At 36.4% G+C, this 16,296-nt stretch overlaps 1 protein-coding gene across 1 annotated transcript in view; it reads left to right on the top strand.

Annotated features, from left to right (window-relative positions):
• ARMC3 (armadillo repeat containing 3) overlaps nt 1-16,296 on the top strand; it is a 92,583-nt gene that overhangs the window by 14,019 nt on the left and 62,268 nt on the right. Inside the window, exons 3-4 of the mRNA XM_035021492.1 lie at nt 2,647-2,764; nt 10,691-10,816. Of these exons, the coding sequence (XP_034877383.1) occupies nt 2,647-2,764; nt 10,691-10,816 (244 nt within the window). The remainder of the gene's footprint in view (nt 1-2,646; nt 2,765-10,690; nt 10,817-16,296) is intronic.

Below are 16,296 nucleotides of genomic sequence, written 5' to 3'. Positions count from 1 at the left end.
TAGAAAGTATGACTTAGTAGTACAAAAATGTGAATGAATCTCAGAGATGTGCTGTGCTAAACAAGGCAGAGGTGAAAGAAGTCATGTTCTATGATTCTCTCTATATATAAATTATGTTATAGAATATATATTATATATATAAATATACATATATATTCTCTTTATATAAAGTTTAAGAACAGGAAAAACTGATGATTTTAAAAGTCACATAACGATGATCTTTCTGAGGATTTTTTGGAGGGGGAAGGAGCGTGAGGCGGAGATAGAAATGTTCTATATCTTAGATCTGAATTTGTATTCTGTAAGATCAAGTGGAAGAAATATGCACCAATATACAAAAAACAGTAGATTTTGCTTTTTAACCCAATCTGACAATCTTAATTAATGAAATCTATTGGCCCTATAGATGTTTATTTTGGTCATTGATATATTTGATTTTATTCCTATCATTTTAAGTTTAAGGTTTATTTTAAGTTTAAGATGTCTCTTTGCTATATTTTCATGTTGTGTCTCTTTTGTACTTTCTTCCCTTTTTCTAAATTGAGCAACTTTCATTTGTTACCCTTTCCTTTTGATAATTTGGAACTTCTACTTATCTGTAGTCTATTAAACACATATTTAAGTCTGCTTTTTATATCAATGTAAAAAATAAGTTATAACTGGGCAATAATCTCATTCTCTACCAGAACAATCCTGTTTCCTTTACATGAGCTTTGTTGAAAAATTTCTAGAATTTTAATTCCAAGTCATTTTTAATTTTTTTCTCATAATGTGTCATCTTTACTTCAGAAATCCTTAAGAATTACGTTGTGATTCACAACATCACTATCATTCAGCTTAACTATATATTTTATTGTATTTATTGATCTACTACTATTGTTTTTATATTTTGTCTTCCTCAGTTTTGACTGGAGCATTTGCCAAGTAATTTGTTTAAATATATAGTTAATATACTTGTTGACTTTAGGAGTGCCTGATGGTTTTCAAGCCTCAATCCCCAAATAGTTTCAGAAGTCCTCCCTTAAAATTTCTGTGGATTTCTGGGCCATTGTGCTCTTCTGATCAGTGTTGAAGCCAGTGTCTTTGCCATTGCTCTGGGCTTCGCTACAGGGGCCATCTTTTCTCACTGGTTCATGTCACTGGAAAACCACAAGTGCCACAAGCTTGGTGCGTGTGGCAGACTTTTTTTCTTTTTTTTAAGATTTTTAAATTTATTTATGAGAAAGAGAGAGAGCACAAGCAGGGGGAGTGGCTGAAGGAGAGGGAGAAGCAGACTCCCGTTGATCAGGGAGCCTGATGCAGGGCTCGATCCCAAAACCCTGAGATCATGACCTGTCGAAGGCAGATACTTAACCGACTGAGCCACCAGGCACCCCGGGCAGAATGTTAGTGAAGTTTTATGTCCCCAGAAAGAGTCCAAGATGCTTGAGAACAAACACTATGACTTTTGTAACTCTTAGAGTTTCTAGTATAGAAACAACACAAACAACAGCTTTAATTTGGATGTTAGATAATGCTGTCCTGAAATCCAACAGCCATTTCCCCTGCAAGGGGGATTTTTATCCCAGCTGTGCCCTTTTAGGTCATTGCTTACTGCTCTCTTCTCTGTCTTCTTCACTCTCCCAACCTCACACAATTATGCTTCCTTACTTAGAGTAATCTGTCCCTCCATTCTCAGCCTGAAACTGAACACCAATTTTAATTATATCCCCAGACACAATAAGATGTCCATTTAGGAAGGGCCAACAAAGAGCCAGCTAAAACTTTGAAATTCATTTTTTTCCTTTAACATAAGCAGAACACCCTCCTTCACCAGTCTCTGGAAATGGAAGAAAAATGGTGTAATAATTTGTTTTCACCTTGACCAAAGAAAACCCATAGGAGCCATGAATTTGTTATTGTGCATTTTGCCTACCCATGAATTCTCAAGATCTCATAACACTATAGAGATCTTCCTAGAGCTCTATACTTTTTCTTTACACCATATTACCATTTTACCATTACCATAAAATCTGTTTCAGGTTTTATCCAATTTTACATTTTGTTATATGTGGTTTTCTATTGCTTTTTAGTTATTTCACATATGTAATTTCTGCTTTCTCAGAAAGAATAGTGATTAGAAGCAAGTACTGAATATTAGGACTATCAGGGCATCTAATATATACAGGTACTCAAGGATTCTTGTGTATCAAACAAGAATTATGCTAGTATATGTTATTTAATGATCATCTGTTATGTGCCAGACAGTGTGCTAAGTGCATTACATATATGATTTCTAATCCTCTCCTTGATCCTTCGGGAAGAATAGGTATCATTATACACATTATACAGGAAAGGAAAACTGAAATTCTAGCAGCTTAAGTAACTTGTTTGATTCCACATGGCTAAGTTGAGAGACTAGGTCTGTCAGATTCCAAAATGCTTTGCTCTTCCTGCCATTACCCCAGGAATTCGAAAGCCACCAATACTGGCAACTATCTATCAGTGATGTTTTTTAAATAAAAACTTTACAATGCACTTTGTGGGCAGTGACCATATCCTTTTAGTATGATTATGTTCTCTTCAAGTTTCTAGACACCATTCATTTTTTACATGTTTTTTAAAGCTCATATGTGAACTTGACGTTTTTTTCTCTCTACATTTCAGTTTGATCCATTAATGATTGAAAGCAAAGAAGCAGCAACTGTGGTGTTAATGCTTAATTCTCCAGAAGAAGAAATTTTGGCTAAAGCATGTGAAGCCATTTATAGATTTGCTTTAAAAGGTTTGGTTTTTTCAGTTTATTTTTCTATTTCATTAGTTTCTTAAAATATTTACTATGTAATAGGCCCTTTCTCCCTAGTCTTTAATTCACTTCTTGTCAGATGAATTCTTTCAGACAACCAGAATATCCTTTAATGCATTACCTGAAACTAATATATCTCCCTAAGTGCCTATCTTAATCTTGAGGAGTAATTTAGTCACTGCATAGAATAGTCATGTTGAAGGTTTTATTGTTGTTTAAAAAATTGTAAGTCACAGGAGCTGCAAGAGCTCCCAGTGGTCAAAGCCGGAACAATTTGAGCAAGAAAATAAAGTAGTATTGGATTATAACCCAAAGTATAAATAAATATTTATGAGCCTATACTGATATAAATAAATACTTGAACAAATAAATAAATGGGGGAGAAAATACAAATCTCCCATGCAGAAGAATTCCAAATAATTTATGTACTCTGACCTGAAGGAGGCAGAATATAACTTTTCACTCTTTAGGTATGGGCTTTGCATAGTGACTTCTTTTCAAAGATTACAATATGGAAATAGGGAAAAAAGAGTAGGTTTATAGTGGAGAAACCTGACAAACACTATTCAGTCAGGTGATCAAAATCAGCATCAACAGTGATAAGTCATAGTGATAATATGTGAACTTGACATGATGTAATGAAAATGGCACTTCTGTTATTTTTCCCCAAAACTTATAACCCTGAAATCAGACAAGTTCCAAGTCAGGGACATTCTACAAATACGTCTAACCAGTACTCCTCAAAACTGTCACAGCTATCAAAAACAGGAAGAGTCTGAGAAACTCTCAGCAAAGAGGAGTTGAGGATATATGACTAAATGTCATAGGGGGCCCTGGATAGGATCCTGGAACAGAGAAGGAACATTAGGCTAAAAGTAAGGAAATCTGAATAAACATGGACTTTAATTAATAGTAATATATTAATATTGGTTTATTAATTGTAACAAATGTACCCACTAATGTAAAACGTTAATAACAGGGGAAAATGGGTATGGGATATGTGGTAACTCTGTACTATCCTTGCAATTTTTCTGTAAAACTAAAACTGTTATAAAAAATAAAGTTTATTAAAACACTATACATGGTACGAGTTAGGTTCTATTGCAAGGTTTATTCATAGAGGGTTTACAAACATAAATGACAATTATATTTTAGTTCATTCCAAGTGGTGATAAAAGTAGACTTTTATTACACTGTATAACATTTTAATTGAGGATACTTGAAGAGTTTAGTATAACTTGGTATTTTTAACAAAACCTTTTAAACTAAGAAGGGGGCAATTTGATTTTTAAGGAAATGATACTTTAAACATTGTTTTGGGACTTGTATGAGAAAACAACAAATCACTCAAGTAGCAAATGGTGAAATACTCACCTTGCTATATCACTCTAGTCATCATTGGGAATCCAGATAAAAACCAGAATTGTTGCTTCTGGCAGGTATGGTTCATGAGTAATTGTGTAGAATTCTGGGCCAGATATCAGGGAGACACTGGATCATGCAGTTATGGCAACATGAGTCTCACTCAGCCATACAGAGTCATCAAATGCCATCTTTTTTAAATGACATGAGGTAAAGAAATAGGTAGGCATATATTTTATGTGAAGTCAATACAGAAATTACTGTAAGTCTGGTGTTTTATACTAGCAGTATTTTCTGACTGTGTTTTTAAGATAAATGATAGGATGTTGCCTTTTGGCCATGATAGACCAAGGGGTCAAATTTACTTCCCTGATTGAAACAACTAAGAAAACAAAAATCTATGAAATAACAGTGGGCAAAACACTTGATATTAAGCAATGAAGGACAGTGACCATTGAGAGATAGGAAATGAAGGAAATAAACTCTATGATTACCCCAGCTTATCAATTTCAGAGAATTTGCAGCCACATCACAGGAAGGGGTAACTTGTTTTTTTTTTGTTTTTTTTTTTTTAAAGATTTTATTTATTTATTTGAGAGAGAGAATGAGAGACAGAGAGCATGAGAGGGAGGAGGGTTAGAGGGAGAAGCAGACTCCCTGCTGAGCAGGGAGCCCGATGCGGGACTCGATCCCGGGACTCCAGGATCATGACCTGAGCTGAAGGCAGTCACTTAACCAACTGAGCCACCCAGGCGCCCAGGAAGGGGTAACTTGTACAGAGCTTGGTGGACTCTGAGTTGAGAAGACAGATCTAAGAGTTCAGGGAGACAAAGGTAGCAAGAGTTTTCAGTAACAGAGAGGAAAGAGTTTCACAGAAAGAGAACTCAGGAGATAGGCAAAGGGTCCGAATCAAGTGTTCAGCTGAGTACTGATAAGGAGGTATATATATGGGAACTACTTGAAGTCAGACAAAGCACTTAACATGATCAGAGTTAACAGTGTCTGATGCTCACACAGGGCCACAAGTGGTGCCTGTTTCCATCAGCCAGACTAGAAAATCTCAAGATTCATGGAGAATTGTATAGAATGCACAGAAGGGTCTTGCTTCAATAGTTAGAAATAATTAGCCCTAGATCGAGCTCTGTTCTAGTACTACCTAATATTTAAAAAGCAAGACCTAAAGTGATCAAATTGTTTCCAGATAATTGTGTCCCAAAACAAATTTGAAGAATACAAAAATAACCATTTACCAACTAGGTAAAATTCACAATGTCTGGCATCCAATAAAAAATTACCAGGCATGAAAAGAAGCAGGAAAATATAACTCCTAATGAGGATATAAAATCATCAGTAAATAAAAACTGACACAATATATGTGTAACTGGAGTCTTTGAAAAAGAAGAGAAAGGGACAGAAAAGGTATTAGGAGAAATGATGGCTCTGAATTTCCCCAATTTGACAAAAACTCTAAGCTTCCAGATCTAAGAGGCTCATGAAAACCCAAGCACAATGAATATGAAGAAAATTACAGCAAGGTATAACAAAATCAAATTGTTTGAAAAGAATGATAAAGAGAAAATCTTAAAAAGAAGCCAGAGGAAAAAGCACATTACATTCAGAGGAACAAAAATAAGGATGACTCTAGATTTATCATCACAAATGATGCAAGCAAGAAGTCAGTTGAGCAGCATCTTTAAAATACTGAAAGAAAAATAAAAACTTTAAACCTAGAATTTTATTCCCAGCAAAAATATCTTTCAACAACATAAGTGAGATAATGTCTCTTTCAGACATTCAAAAGCTGAAGTAGTTTATTGCAAGCAGACCCACACTACTAATTATAGTAAAGTAGGTCCTTCAGGAAGAAGGAAAATGATACCAGATGGAAATGTGGATCTACACACAAAATAATAAAGATAGAACACTAGAAATGGTAACACAGAAAGTTTTTTCTCATTATTTAAATCACTTAAAAATCAAATTGGTTATCTTAAACAAAAATAGTAATCATTTACTGTGCAGAAACACTTGTAAAAATAAGATATATGACAACAACTGAACTAAGGTAGGAAGCAGAAAAATGGAAGTATATACTATTGTAAGGTTCTTGCACTATATGTGAAGTGCTCTATCCCAACTTGAAAGTAGACTGTGATAAGGATGTATACTACAGACTTTAATACAACCACTAAAATAACAAAGAGTAATATCAAATAAGCCACCAAAGGAAATGAAATGGAATCATAAAAATAATATTCAATTCATACAAAGAAGGCAGAAATGAAAAAAAGGAAAAAAAGAATAATGAGACACACAAGAAATAAATAACAAGGTGGTAGACTCAAACCTAATGTTATCAATAATCCAACTAAATGTTAATGGGCTGAGTACTCAATTAACAAGGAGATAGTTTTATAGTCTATAAAAAGCAAGACCAAACTACATGCTGCATCCAAGAAATGCACTTAGAATATAATGACACAAATAACTTGAAAGTAAAAGGATAAAAAAAAGATATATTAGCACTAATCAAAAGAAAGCTGGAGGGGCACCATGGGTGGCTCAGATGGTTAAGCGTCTGCCTTCAGCTCAGGTCACGATCCCAGGATCCTGGGATTGTGCCCCACGTCGGGCTCCTGGCTCAGTGGGGAGCCTGCTTCTCCCTCTCCCTGTCCCTCATGCTCTCTCTCTCTCTCTCTGTATCTCTGTGTCTCAAATGAATAAATAAAATCTTAAAAAAAAAAAAAGGTGGAGTGGCTATACTAATATCAGAATAATGAAGGAGTAGTATCAGATAAAAAACCTCATTTTGTAATAATAAAAGAGTCAATTAATCAAGAAGCTATGAAAAATAAAATAAGATGAAAAGAGGGAGGCAAACCATAAGAGATTCTTAACTATAGGAAACAAACTGAGGGTTGCTGGAGGGGAGGTGGGTGGAGGGATGGGGTAATTGGGTGATGGGCATTAAGGGTGATGGGCATTACATTACTTGATGTAATGAGCACTGGGTGTTATATGCAACTGATGAATCATGAATTCTACCCCTGAAACTAAAATTACAGTATGTGTTAACGAAATTGAATTTAAATAAAAGAAAAAAAGCTATGAAAAAACCCATAATGTCAGAGCCTCAAAATACATGAAGTTAGAAATGCAGGGAGAAATAAACATCCACAATTATAGCTGAGGACTTTAATAACCTTCTATTAATAAATGAAAGAACAAATGAATAGCAAATCTGTAAGAATATAAAAGATTTAAACAGCGATATAAATGAATTTAACCTAATTGATATTTATAGAACACTCCAAGCAGAATAACATTCTTTTCAAATACAAACAGGACATTTATCAAAATAGGTGATATTCTGATCCATAATACAAGCCTTAATAAATTTATTTTAAAAGAATTCCAATCATATAAAATATACGTCATACCACAATAGAATTAAATTGAAAATCACTTAACACAAAGGACTCTGGACAATCATTAAATAGAACATAAACTACACATTTCTAAATAATCTGTCAGTGAAAGAATTCAAAAGGAAAATCCAAATTGAAAATGAAAACATAACATATAAAAATTTGTGGGATGCTACCAAAAGAGTATTTGGGTTAGCCAAAAGTTTCTTAGATATGACACTAAACATAATCCATAAGATGACAATTGATTGGATTTTATCAAATTTACCCTAAACACACACCGCACCAAAAAAGATACACAGATGGCAAATAAGCACGTGAAAAGACATCATATGTTATCAGGAAATTGCAAATTAAAGCAATAATGAAATATCACTACACACCTATTAGAATGGCTAAAATTCTAAACACTGACAACATAAAATGCTGGTGAAGATGTGGAAAACAGGGACTCTGATTCATCGTTGGTGGGAGTCCAAAATAGTACAGGTACTTTGGAAGATGATTTGGTAGTTTCTTAGAAAGCTAAACATAATCTTACACATTTCTCAAAACCTGTAGAATTGTACAGCACATATAGTGAACCATAATGTAGATTATCAACTCTAGTTAATAGTAATGTGTCAATATTGGTTCATCAATTGTAACAAATGTACCACACTAATGCATGATGTTAATAATAAGAGAAACGGGGGAGGGAAGGGAGATGGAGTATATGAGAACTCTGTATTGTTTGTTCATTTTTTTAAAAGATTTATTTATTTGAGAGAGAGAGAGCATGAGCAGAGGCGGGGGGAAAGGCAGAGGGAGAGAGCCCAGAGCCCAACACAATACTCGATCCCAGGACCCTGAGATTATGACCTGAGCTGAAATCCAGAGTCAGCTGCTTAACGGACTGAGCCACCCAGGCACCCCTGTTTATTTTTTAATAAACTTGAAACTGCTCAAAAAAAGTCTAGTAATTTTTTAAAAAGATACACTATAGACAGCAAGAAAATTTTTGTTAATCATATATCTGATAAAAGATTTGTGTCCAGAATATATAAATAACTCTCAGAACTCAATAATAAAACAAACAAAATTTAAAAATACATACGAGCAAGAGATTTGAACACACACTTCACCAAAGAGATATATGGATGGCATAAGCATACCTTTTGCTCTCCATCATTAGTTGTGAGGGAAATGCAAATTAAAACCATGATGAAACACTACTTCACACCCTCTAAGATTACTATCATCAGAAAGATGGACAGATGTGTTGGCTAGGATGGGGAACTTCTGGAATTTTTGCATCCACTTTGGAACAGTTCGGTAGTTTCTCGAAAAGTTAAATGTAAACCCACCATATATGATCCAGCCAAATCATGGTATATCCATATAATTGAATAGTAAATAACAATAAATAGGATGAACTATGATACATGCTACAACGTGGATTAATCTCAAAATAATTAGACTGAGTGAGAAAACCAGGCAATAACGAATTCATACTGCATGATTATATAAAGTTCTGGGCAATGCAAAATAATGTATAGTAATAGGAGGAAGAGATCACAAGGTGTCAAGAGGGCACTTTTGGGGGTGTTAGATATGTTCTTCATGGTGGCACTTGGTTTCATGGGCGTTAAACACATATCAAAACTTATCAAGTCGTTTTCTTTAAATATGTACAGTCTATTGTATGTCATCTCATTAAAGCTGTTAAAAAAGAATAAAAATAGATGTAAAAGATGACACAGGTTGTTAATTTTGCAAATCCTCTTCTGATCATAAAGTTATAATATATAGCATTATTTAAAAAAGAAGAAGAAGAAATATGTTTTAATGAAGAAATAATTCAAGTTAATAAAAGTAAATAAAAGTAATAAAAGTCTCAGAATGAAAATTTAAAGGAAATTTCAATTTTTATAACAATCTGATATATAAAATATGTTTTTACTTAAGCATTAGTATCTTAAAATTTGTCTTAAGATTCATTTGACAAAATGTTTTCATCTAAGAAATTAAGTTTTAAATTTCCATAAAATGCAAATATTGGAAGATTTGAAAAGAAGTTTGTAAGAGTCAACAATGCATATTTCAACATATTCTTACCAGACGACAGATTTGACCATTTAGATACAGGGCAATTCCATGGGCTCTACGAAGCTATAGTCGGTGTCTTATCAGAATGTGGACCTATAACTTAAAATATAAAATACTCTAATTTTATGAGAAAACCAAGGCAAGAAAAGTTAAAATTACTTTATTATACTCTCAAATTAATTTTGAAAGTGAAATCTGTATTTTCATTGCCTGTGAAATTGAAAAGCTGAAATTAATCAGGACTTAAACATTATTCCTGACTTTGTAGAATGCTATCCTGCTCATCAAGATATGGACAAACTGCTTCTACAGTTAAGCAGGACTCTGGCCTTATCTGGCCTTCTGGTTCTGGGGCTTCTTGCCACAGCTAAGTAGTCCCCAGTGACCCCAGCGCTCCCCTCTGTGCGCATACCTTCATGCTAGCTGCAGGCATATCTTGCCTGATAAAATAGGAACTGTAACCCCCGTTGGGTGAAAAATGAACCCCTTGAACTCACCCCACCATTCCACTTTAACTCAAAGTGGAGACTGTGTATGTTAATTAGGTCTTGTGATTAATTATGCCAGTCCATGACTAGCACTATGCTAGGCACTGAGGATATGAGAGACTAGAACGGAAAGGGTGTCTGTCCTCATGAAAAATTAAAAGTTAGAGTGGAACAGGCAAAGTGTTCAAGGAGATCCCCAAGTGGTGTGAAGAAGGTAGACTAAAGAAGGATAAGAAAGGCTTGGATGTAGTGATAACATTAACATTACATAGGGTGGTCAGGGGAGACCCCTCTGAGCACGTGCAGGGTGAGCTAAAACTGAATGACAAGAGGAAGCCAGCTTTGTCGACAGCAGGAGGAAGGAGAACAGCTATTGTCCAGGCTACCTGTGCTCTAAAGTTTATTCCGAGAGAAATATATGTGGAAGCAAAGAGGAATGTGAAAGGCAAATGACAAATAAGAAATTACAATGACACGAGGAAGAGTTTTGATGAGATTGATGCTATCCATGCATGATTTTATTTTACCTATGACATCAGGTGAAGAAAATAAAGCTACCCTCCTTGAACTTGGAGCTGTGGAACCCTTAACTAAACTGCTCACCCATGAAAACAAAATTGTAAGGAGAAATGCTACTATGATATTTGGAATCCTGACTTCTAACAGTAAGTGTCAACTTTTTAAAATTATCTAATAATCTCACATAATACATTGTCTTTTTAAAATTTAATTTTAAGGGATTTGTTTGAATTTTATTTGAACTGACTTTAATGTTAACAAGAAGTTAAATGTGTATAATACAACAGATGTATGATTTCATATTTTAAGAGTTTTTTTTAAGTTTTATTTATTTATTTTAGAGAGAGTGCGCCAGCTGGTCGGGGGTGGGGAGGGGCAGAGGGAGAAGGAGAAAGAGGCAGAGAGGCAGACTCCCTGCTGATCACAGAGCCAGATGCAGGGCTCCATCCCAGGATCCTGAGATCATGACCTGAGCCAAAACCAAGAGTCAGAGGCTAACCAGGCTGAGCCACCAGGCACCCCAAGAGATATTTTTAAAATATAAAAATACGTGGAAATTTATCCATGCAAAAACTGTCAAAGTTGGTGATGTAGTATGTTCCAGTCTAACAAGTTGAAGGGCAATCATTGTCTCTTAAAATTAAAATAGATATTTTTCTTGAGTTAGCATAATATAATTTGTCTGCCTATATGTAAGCTACACTTCATATGTATGTCTCAATGAAAGTAGCCCAGGTAAAGAGGTTTGATACATTTATTTTTTTTTTTTGAAACTGCAAAATATATTTTGCCAAAAATAATTTTAGACATGTTTTTATTTCTTAAATCAGACCCATTACTTGCTTGAATATTTTCATATATTTAATATGGCAGAATAATAGCATTAGTTAAAACGTGCTATTATGTCTGTTAGAATATCAGTTTGACCAAAACCATGGCAATAAAGGCAGTCCCTGACTAATGAACAGGATGTGTTTTCCATTTGAAAGTCATTTTCATGTTATAATGGTAGGTTTTTTGAGTTAGCCAACAAAAGCCTTCTGACTTTATAATAAAAAATGACATTCTTGGTAGAGACTGAATTCTAACATGAAACTCAGGCAGCTAGGAATAAACATGTCTCTCTCTCTCTCTCATGGCATGGGGCTAAAATTATCATATTTTCCCTCTCACCAGTCTCAGCAAAAACACAAGCAGTTTCCTCCCTCAGCTTCCGGCCCCCCCACTTCACTTTCCTGAATCCTGTGTGAGACAGGGTGGGCCGGGGGCGGGGGTGGGGGGCGGCGCGCTCCTCATTCCATGGCGTCCATCAGGGACTGTGGCATTAGTCAGGGAAAGGAAGACGGGAAGAGAAGGGCAAGGAGAGTTCTCTGTGGCATCTGTGCGATTTCAGCCTCAGCTGCAGAGATTGCATGAACAGCACCTTTAGTGTTGGGGGACAGATGGGGCTCCGTCAGGCAGCAACTGCCCGAGCTCGAACGGTGGCTGTTCTGTAAGGCAGGGGCTGGGCGGATGGCCGCAGGATGAAGACAGTTGTGGACAGAGGATGGTCCACCAACCCAGATTATGATACCAGTAGTCAACACTCACACAGCATTTACAATGTGCCAGGCACTGTTCTATATGCTATTTGTCTATTGTCATGACAATATACAATGAGGTTGGTGCTATTATCGTTCCCTTTACACATAAGGCAACTGAGGTACAGAGCAGTTAAATGAGGTAGTAATCATTTGTCTTGTGGAACCCTCATAAATTTATCTCAGGGGCTGCCTGTATACTAAGTCTGCCATATTGAATGAGGCTTACTGAATGTATTTATAACCAAAAAAAGAGAAAATTAAAAAATTTCTTATGTTTTATTCTGTTTATACACCACAGAATTTGAGAACCAGTGGTGCTTTGTAACACATCTTTTGCAATTCCTGCAATTCCTCATTTTAAAAATAGGAACGAGCTCTGAAGGGATTCGGTTCCTGGCACAGTCACGCAGGTGGTTGGTGGAAGAGATGAGATCAGAGCTAGAATTAGAACTGTAGCCTGTGGCTCATGCGTAGGGGGCTTTCTATTCATCAGATCTTCTCCGATCCTTAACATTAGTGCACATACTAAGGTTCTCCTTCTAAGTGATTTTGGGGGAGAATGCAGCTCGTTTGGAAAGGAGAGTTATAATTGCCTGCGTATACTTATATTTTCTAATTTAAGGTCTAGGTTTCTGTGACTTTCTTTCCTGTTTACTTTTGTTCTTAATCTCTGTTACTCATTTTAATTGAGTATTTCCATCTTCCAATATGTGAGGAGTTTATAACCTGTGAAGCCCTCCAAATTGTTTGCAGAATTTTCCTGAGCAGGATTTCTATATTGAATTTCATGAGTTTCTAAAGGAGTCTGTGACCCCAAAATATTGAGAATTACTGTTGTGTTTGAGGCTAAATGCAGTGGTGCTCAGACCTGTCGAGCCACACCTACAGGCTGGCCAGGCTGTGACCAGTGCTAGACGAGAGTGCGGTCTGCAACGACGAAGCATAACACTGGAAAGAGTTTTGTTGTCTTGGTGGTTTCCAGTGAGCGTTTGGGTCTTACACGTGATGAATGCACCTCCAAGAGCTTTCTTTTGATTCCATGAGTTCGGTGGAAAAATTAAGCCATTATTGGACTGAACTCCTTGTCTATTTGAACTACCTGATGACATGGATAAACACATGGCATCCCCAACTGCTTGTGGAGTTCCTTTTTTGTTAATACAGCCAATACATTAATAGCTGGTGGTTCACTTTGCATACATGTCCAAGGTGACATGGGATAAAATATGAGCACGTAGGGGGCGCCTGGGTGGCTCAGTTGGTTAGGCGACTGCCTTCGGCTCAGGTCATGATCCTGGAGTCCCTGGATCGAGTCCCGCATCGGGCTCTCTGCTCGGCAGGGAGTCTGCTTCTCCCTCTGACCCTCCTCCCTCTCGTGCTCTCTGTCTCTCATTCTCTCTCTCTCAAATAAATAAATAAAATCTTAAAAAAAAAATATGAGCACGTAGTTATTTGCCTAAATCAAAAGGCATGTTTCCAGACGAATATGTAAATAAATGTACCTCTGCTGCTGCATGGTTAAATCATCTTTGGGCTGTTTTTAAATAACTGATTTTTCTTTAGAAATTTGTATCTTTACATGACTTTCATGTATCCAGTGATGTCACTATGTTCATAGAGGATGATCCAACAGAATGTTCCAGTAGAATGCCAGGTGCTAAAAGGATTGCTATGAGAGCAAACAAATCTTACTTTTTCTTCCTTTTCTTTTTTTCTGAAGTTACTGAGTTACGTGCCCTTGCCAAGCCTGGGTCCTTCAAGACAGGCACTTAAATTACTTTGTTAAACCTTTTTATCAAAATGGAGCTGCTGTCTCCTTTTACCTGCCAGTTTGTATTTAGTTTGATGAGGCCATATAACAGAGACTCATTTAATGAAGTCAGCTAAAGAGAGAGTTCATCATGATCCTCGAAGCTCAGACTTTACATTACTTATGGCAATCTGAAGAGCTTGCCATCTTAAGAAATGGTTGATGTAAAAGAGTATACCAGGTCAAAAATAAATTAGATGGTCAATACTATGCAACCAAAACCTGTAAATAAGAATGCAATGAAAACAGATCACTTGAAGGTGCCCCAGGAAGTGAAGGTGCCGGCAGTTCTGGAACAATCTAAAATTGTAGGTGTCACACTGTTTAGCGAGAATGGATTTATGTGGACCAACCACAAGTCAGAGTTTCTACTCAGCTGTCATATATGGGGGTCTGTTGAGAGAGAAGGGGACAGAGAGCAATATTGTTTTTAAAGTGTTGAAAATAGCAGCTTATCCCTTATTTTTATTATTTTTACTGATTTAACTGCAAGAAAAGAAAGATTGGGGAGGGCAATTTGGTGTCAAAAAGCAGAATAACAAATTGATCAGGTATGCCACCGATTTATAAGAACTGTCAGTGAAGCTGAATCATCCGGTGAGCCAAGAGAAAATGGTTTAGTGGATAGATCTACTAGATGTATCACATTTGGCTAAATTCATATCAAGAAGGGCCTTTCACGGCACAGAAAATCCTCTGATGAGAACTTTGGACTTGTCAGGACAGACCAAGGGGTGATGGCACATACAGATGCAACAAGCTGGCTTCTCCCTGAAGCAGCAGGTCCTTCCTGCAGAGAAGAGGAGCAGAGAGCACATGGAGCATGAATGTTCCTGACATACTATTTTGTATTTCGAATGGAGAATGAACTTAGAGATTGAAAAAGCCAGAAATATTTTGCGTCAAGCATGTAAAAATAGACTGGTATGGCCTTCTCATTTTGAAAAATAGAGCCTGGACTCCTCACAGTGAGAAGAGAATAGAAATAGCTCTTCCAGAGGGTACCCATCCATATAGTTCGCCAAAACACCTGGAAGGATCTGAGTATTATGCCTTAACTTGGTTAATTCCCTGTCATGGTGATACTTCTGTTTTTTGAACAAATGTTGACTGAAAACTAATGTCCTCCACTTTGGGACACTATACTTTCTAGAAGCTCTACTATTCTTTTGTACTTCAAGCTTACTCACATACATAGAGCTAGCTGTAAATTTGCTGGCCCTCTTTAGCCATTTTGAACAGAAACAGAGAGCAGAAGTTTTGGTGGCTTGAAAGTCAAGTATACCCAGTAGTTAATGAGGAAAAATTCATCCAGAGATCATCCGCCTTAGCTGCTGCAGAGCGAAATTTTCCAAAATTCTGGTAATGCTAATTTTGGCTTACAAGCAAAAATAATTGACCAAGAAGAGAAACTACAAAAACTAAATTTGTACCTATGCCTTATTTCTCAGAAAACAGGGGTTAAGGATGGCAGGAGAGAAGTAGGGGCAAACCTGCCTAGACTTAGTCTCACATAAATAATATAAAAGTGAACTTTAAAAAAAAATCAGTATACTTATCTTTTATCATTTTTGGCATTTCTGATAAGAAAATGGAATGCAAACAAGTTATATTCATCGAAAAGCCTGGGGATAATTCTCATGTGCATTCTGTACAAGTTTTATTAAAATCAAAATTTAAAAATACCCTTCCCAACAAAGCAACACAACAGAGTTTCTACTATATAATAAACACATGTAGGGCACAGTAACTTGAATTTACTGATTATGTTCTAGGCATATTTTGCATTTTTCTGGTGTTTTGGAAGGTAGTATAGCTCAGTGATCAAGGAGCAGAAGCCAGAGTCTGTCTAGGGGCAGATAGACCTGGGCAAGCCACCTGGTCCCACCATTCACTTGCTGTGTGATTTTGAGCCTCAGTTTCCTTTTTTTAATGTTTTTTTTTTTTTTTTTAGATTTTATTTATGTGAGAGAGAGAGAGAGAGCACAAGAGGGGGGAGGGTCAGAGGGAGAAGCAGACTCCCTGCTGAGCAGGGAGCCCTATGTGGAACTCGATCCCGGGGCTCCGGGATCATGACCTGAGCCGAAGGCAGTCGTTTAACCAACTGAGCCACCCAGGCGCCCTGAGCCTCAATTTCTTTATCTGTAAAATTAGGTAATAATAAAGCCTACGTCATAAGGGACTATTTCAACAGCATCACCATTATTATTATTATTAATAAACATTAATATTC

Source organism: Mirounga leonina, unplaced genomic scaffold (assembly GCF_011800145.1).
Source record: "Mirounga leonina isolate KUSES-001 unplaced genomic scaffold, KU_Mleo_1.0 Mir_175, whole genome shotgun sequence".
NCBI classification, from domain to species: Eukaryota; Metazoa; Chordata; class Mammalia; order Carnivora; family Phocidae; genus Mirounga; species Mirounga leonina.
The sequence above is the reverse complement of the archived record's forward strand: the minus strand, read 5'-3'. Positions and strand labels throughout refer to the sequence as shown.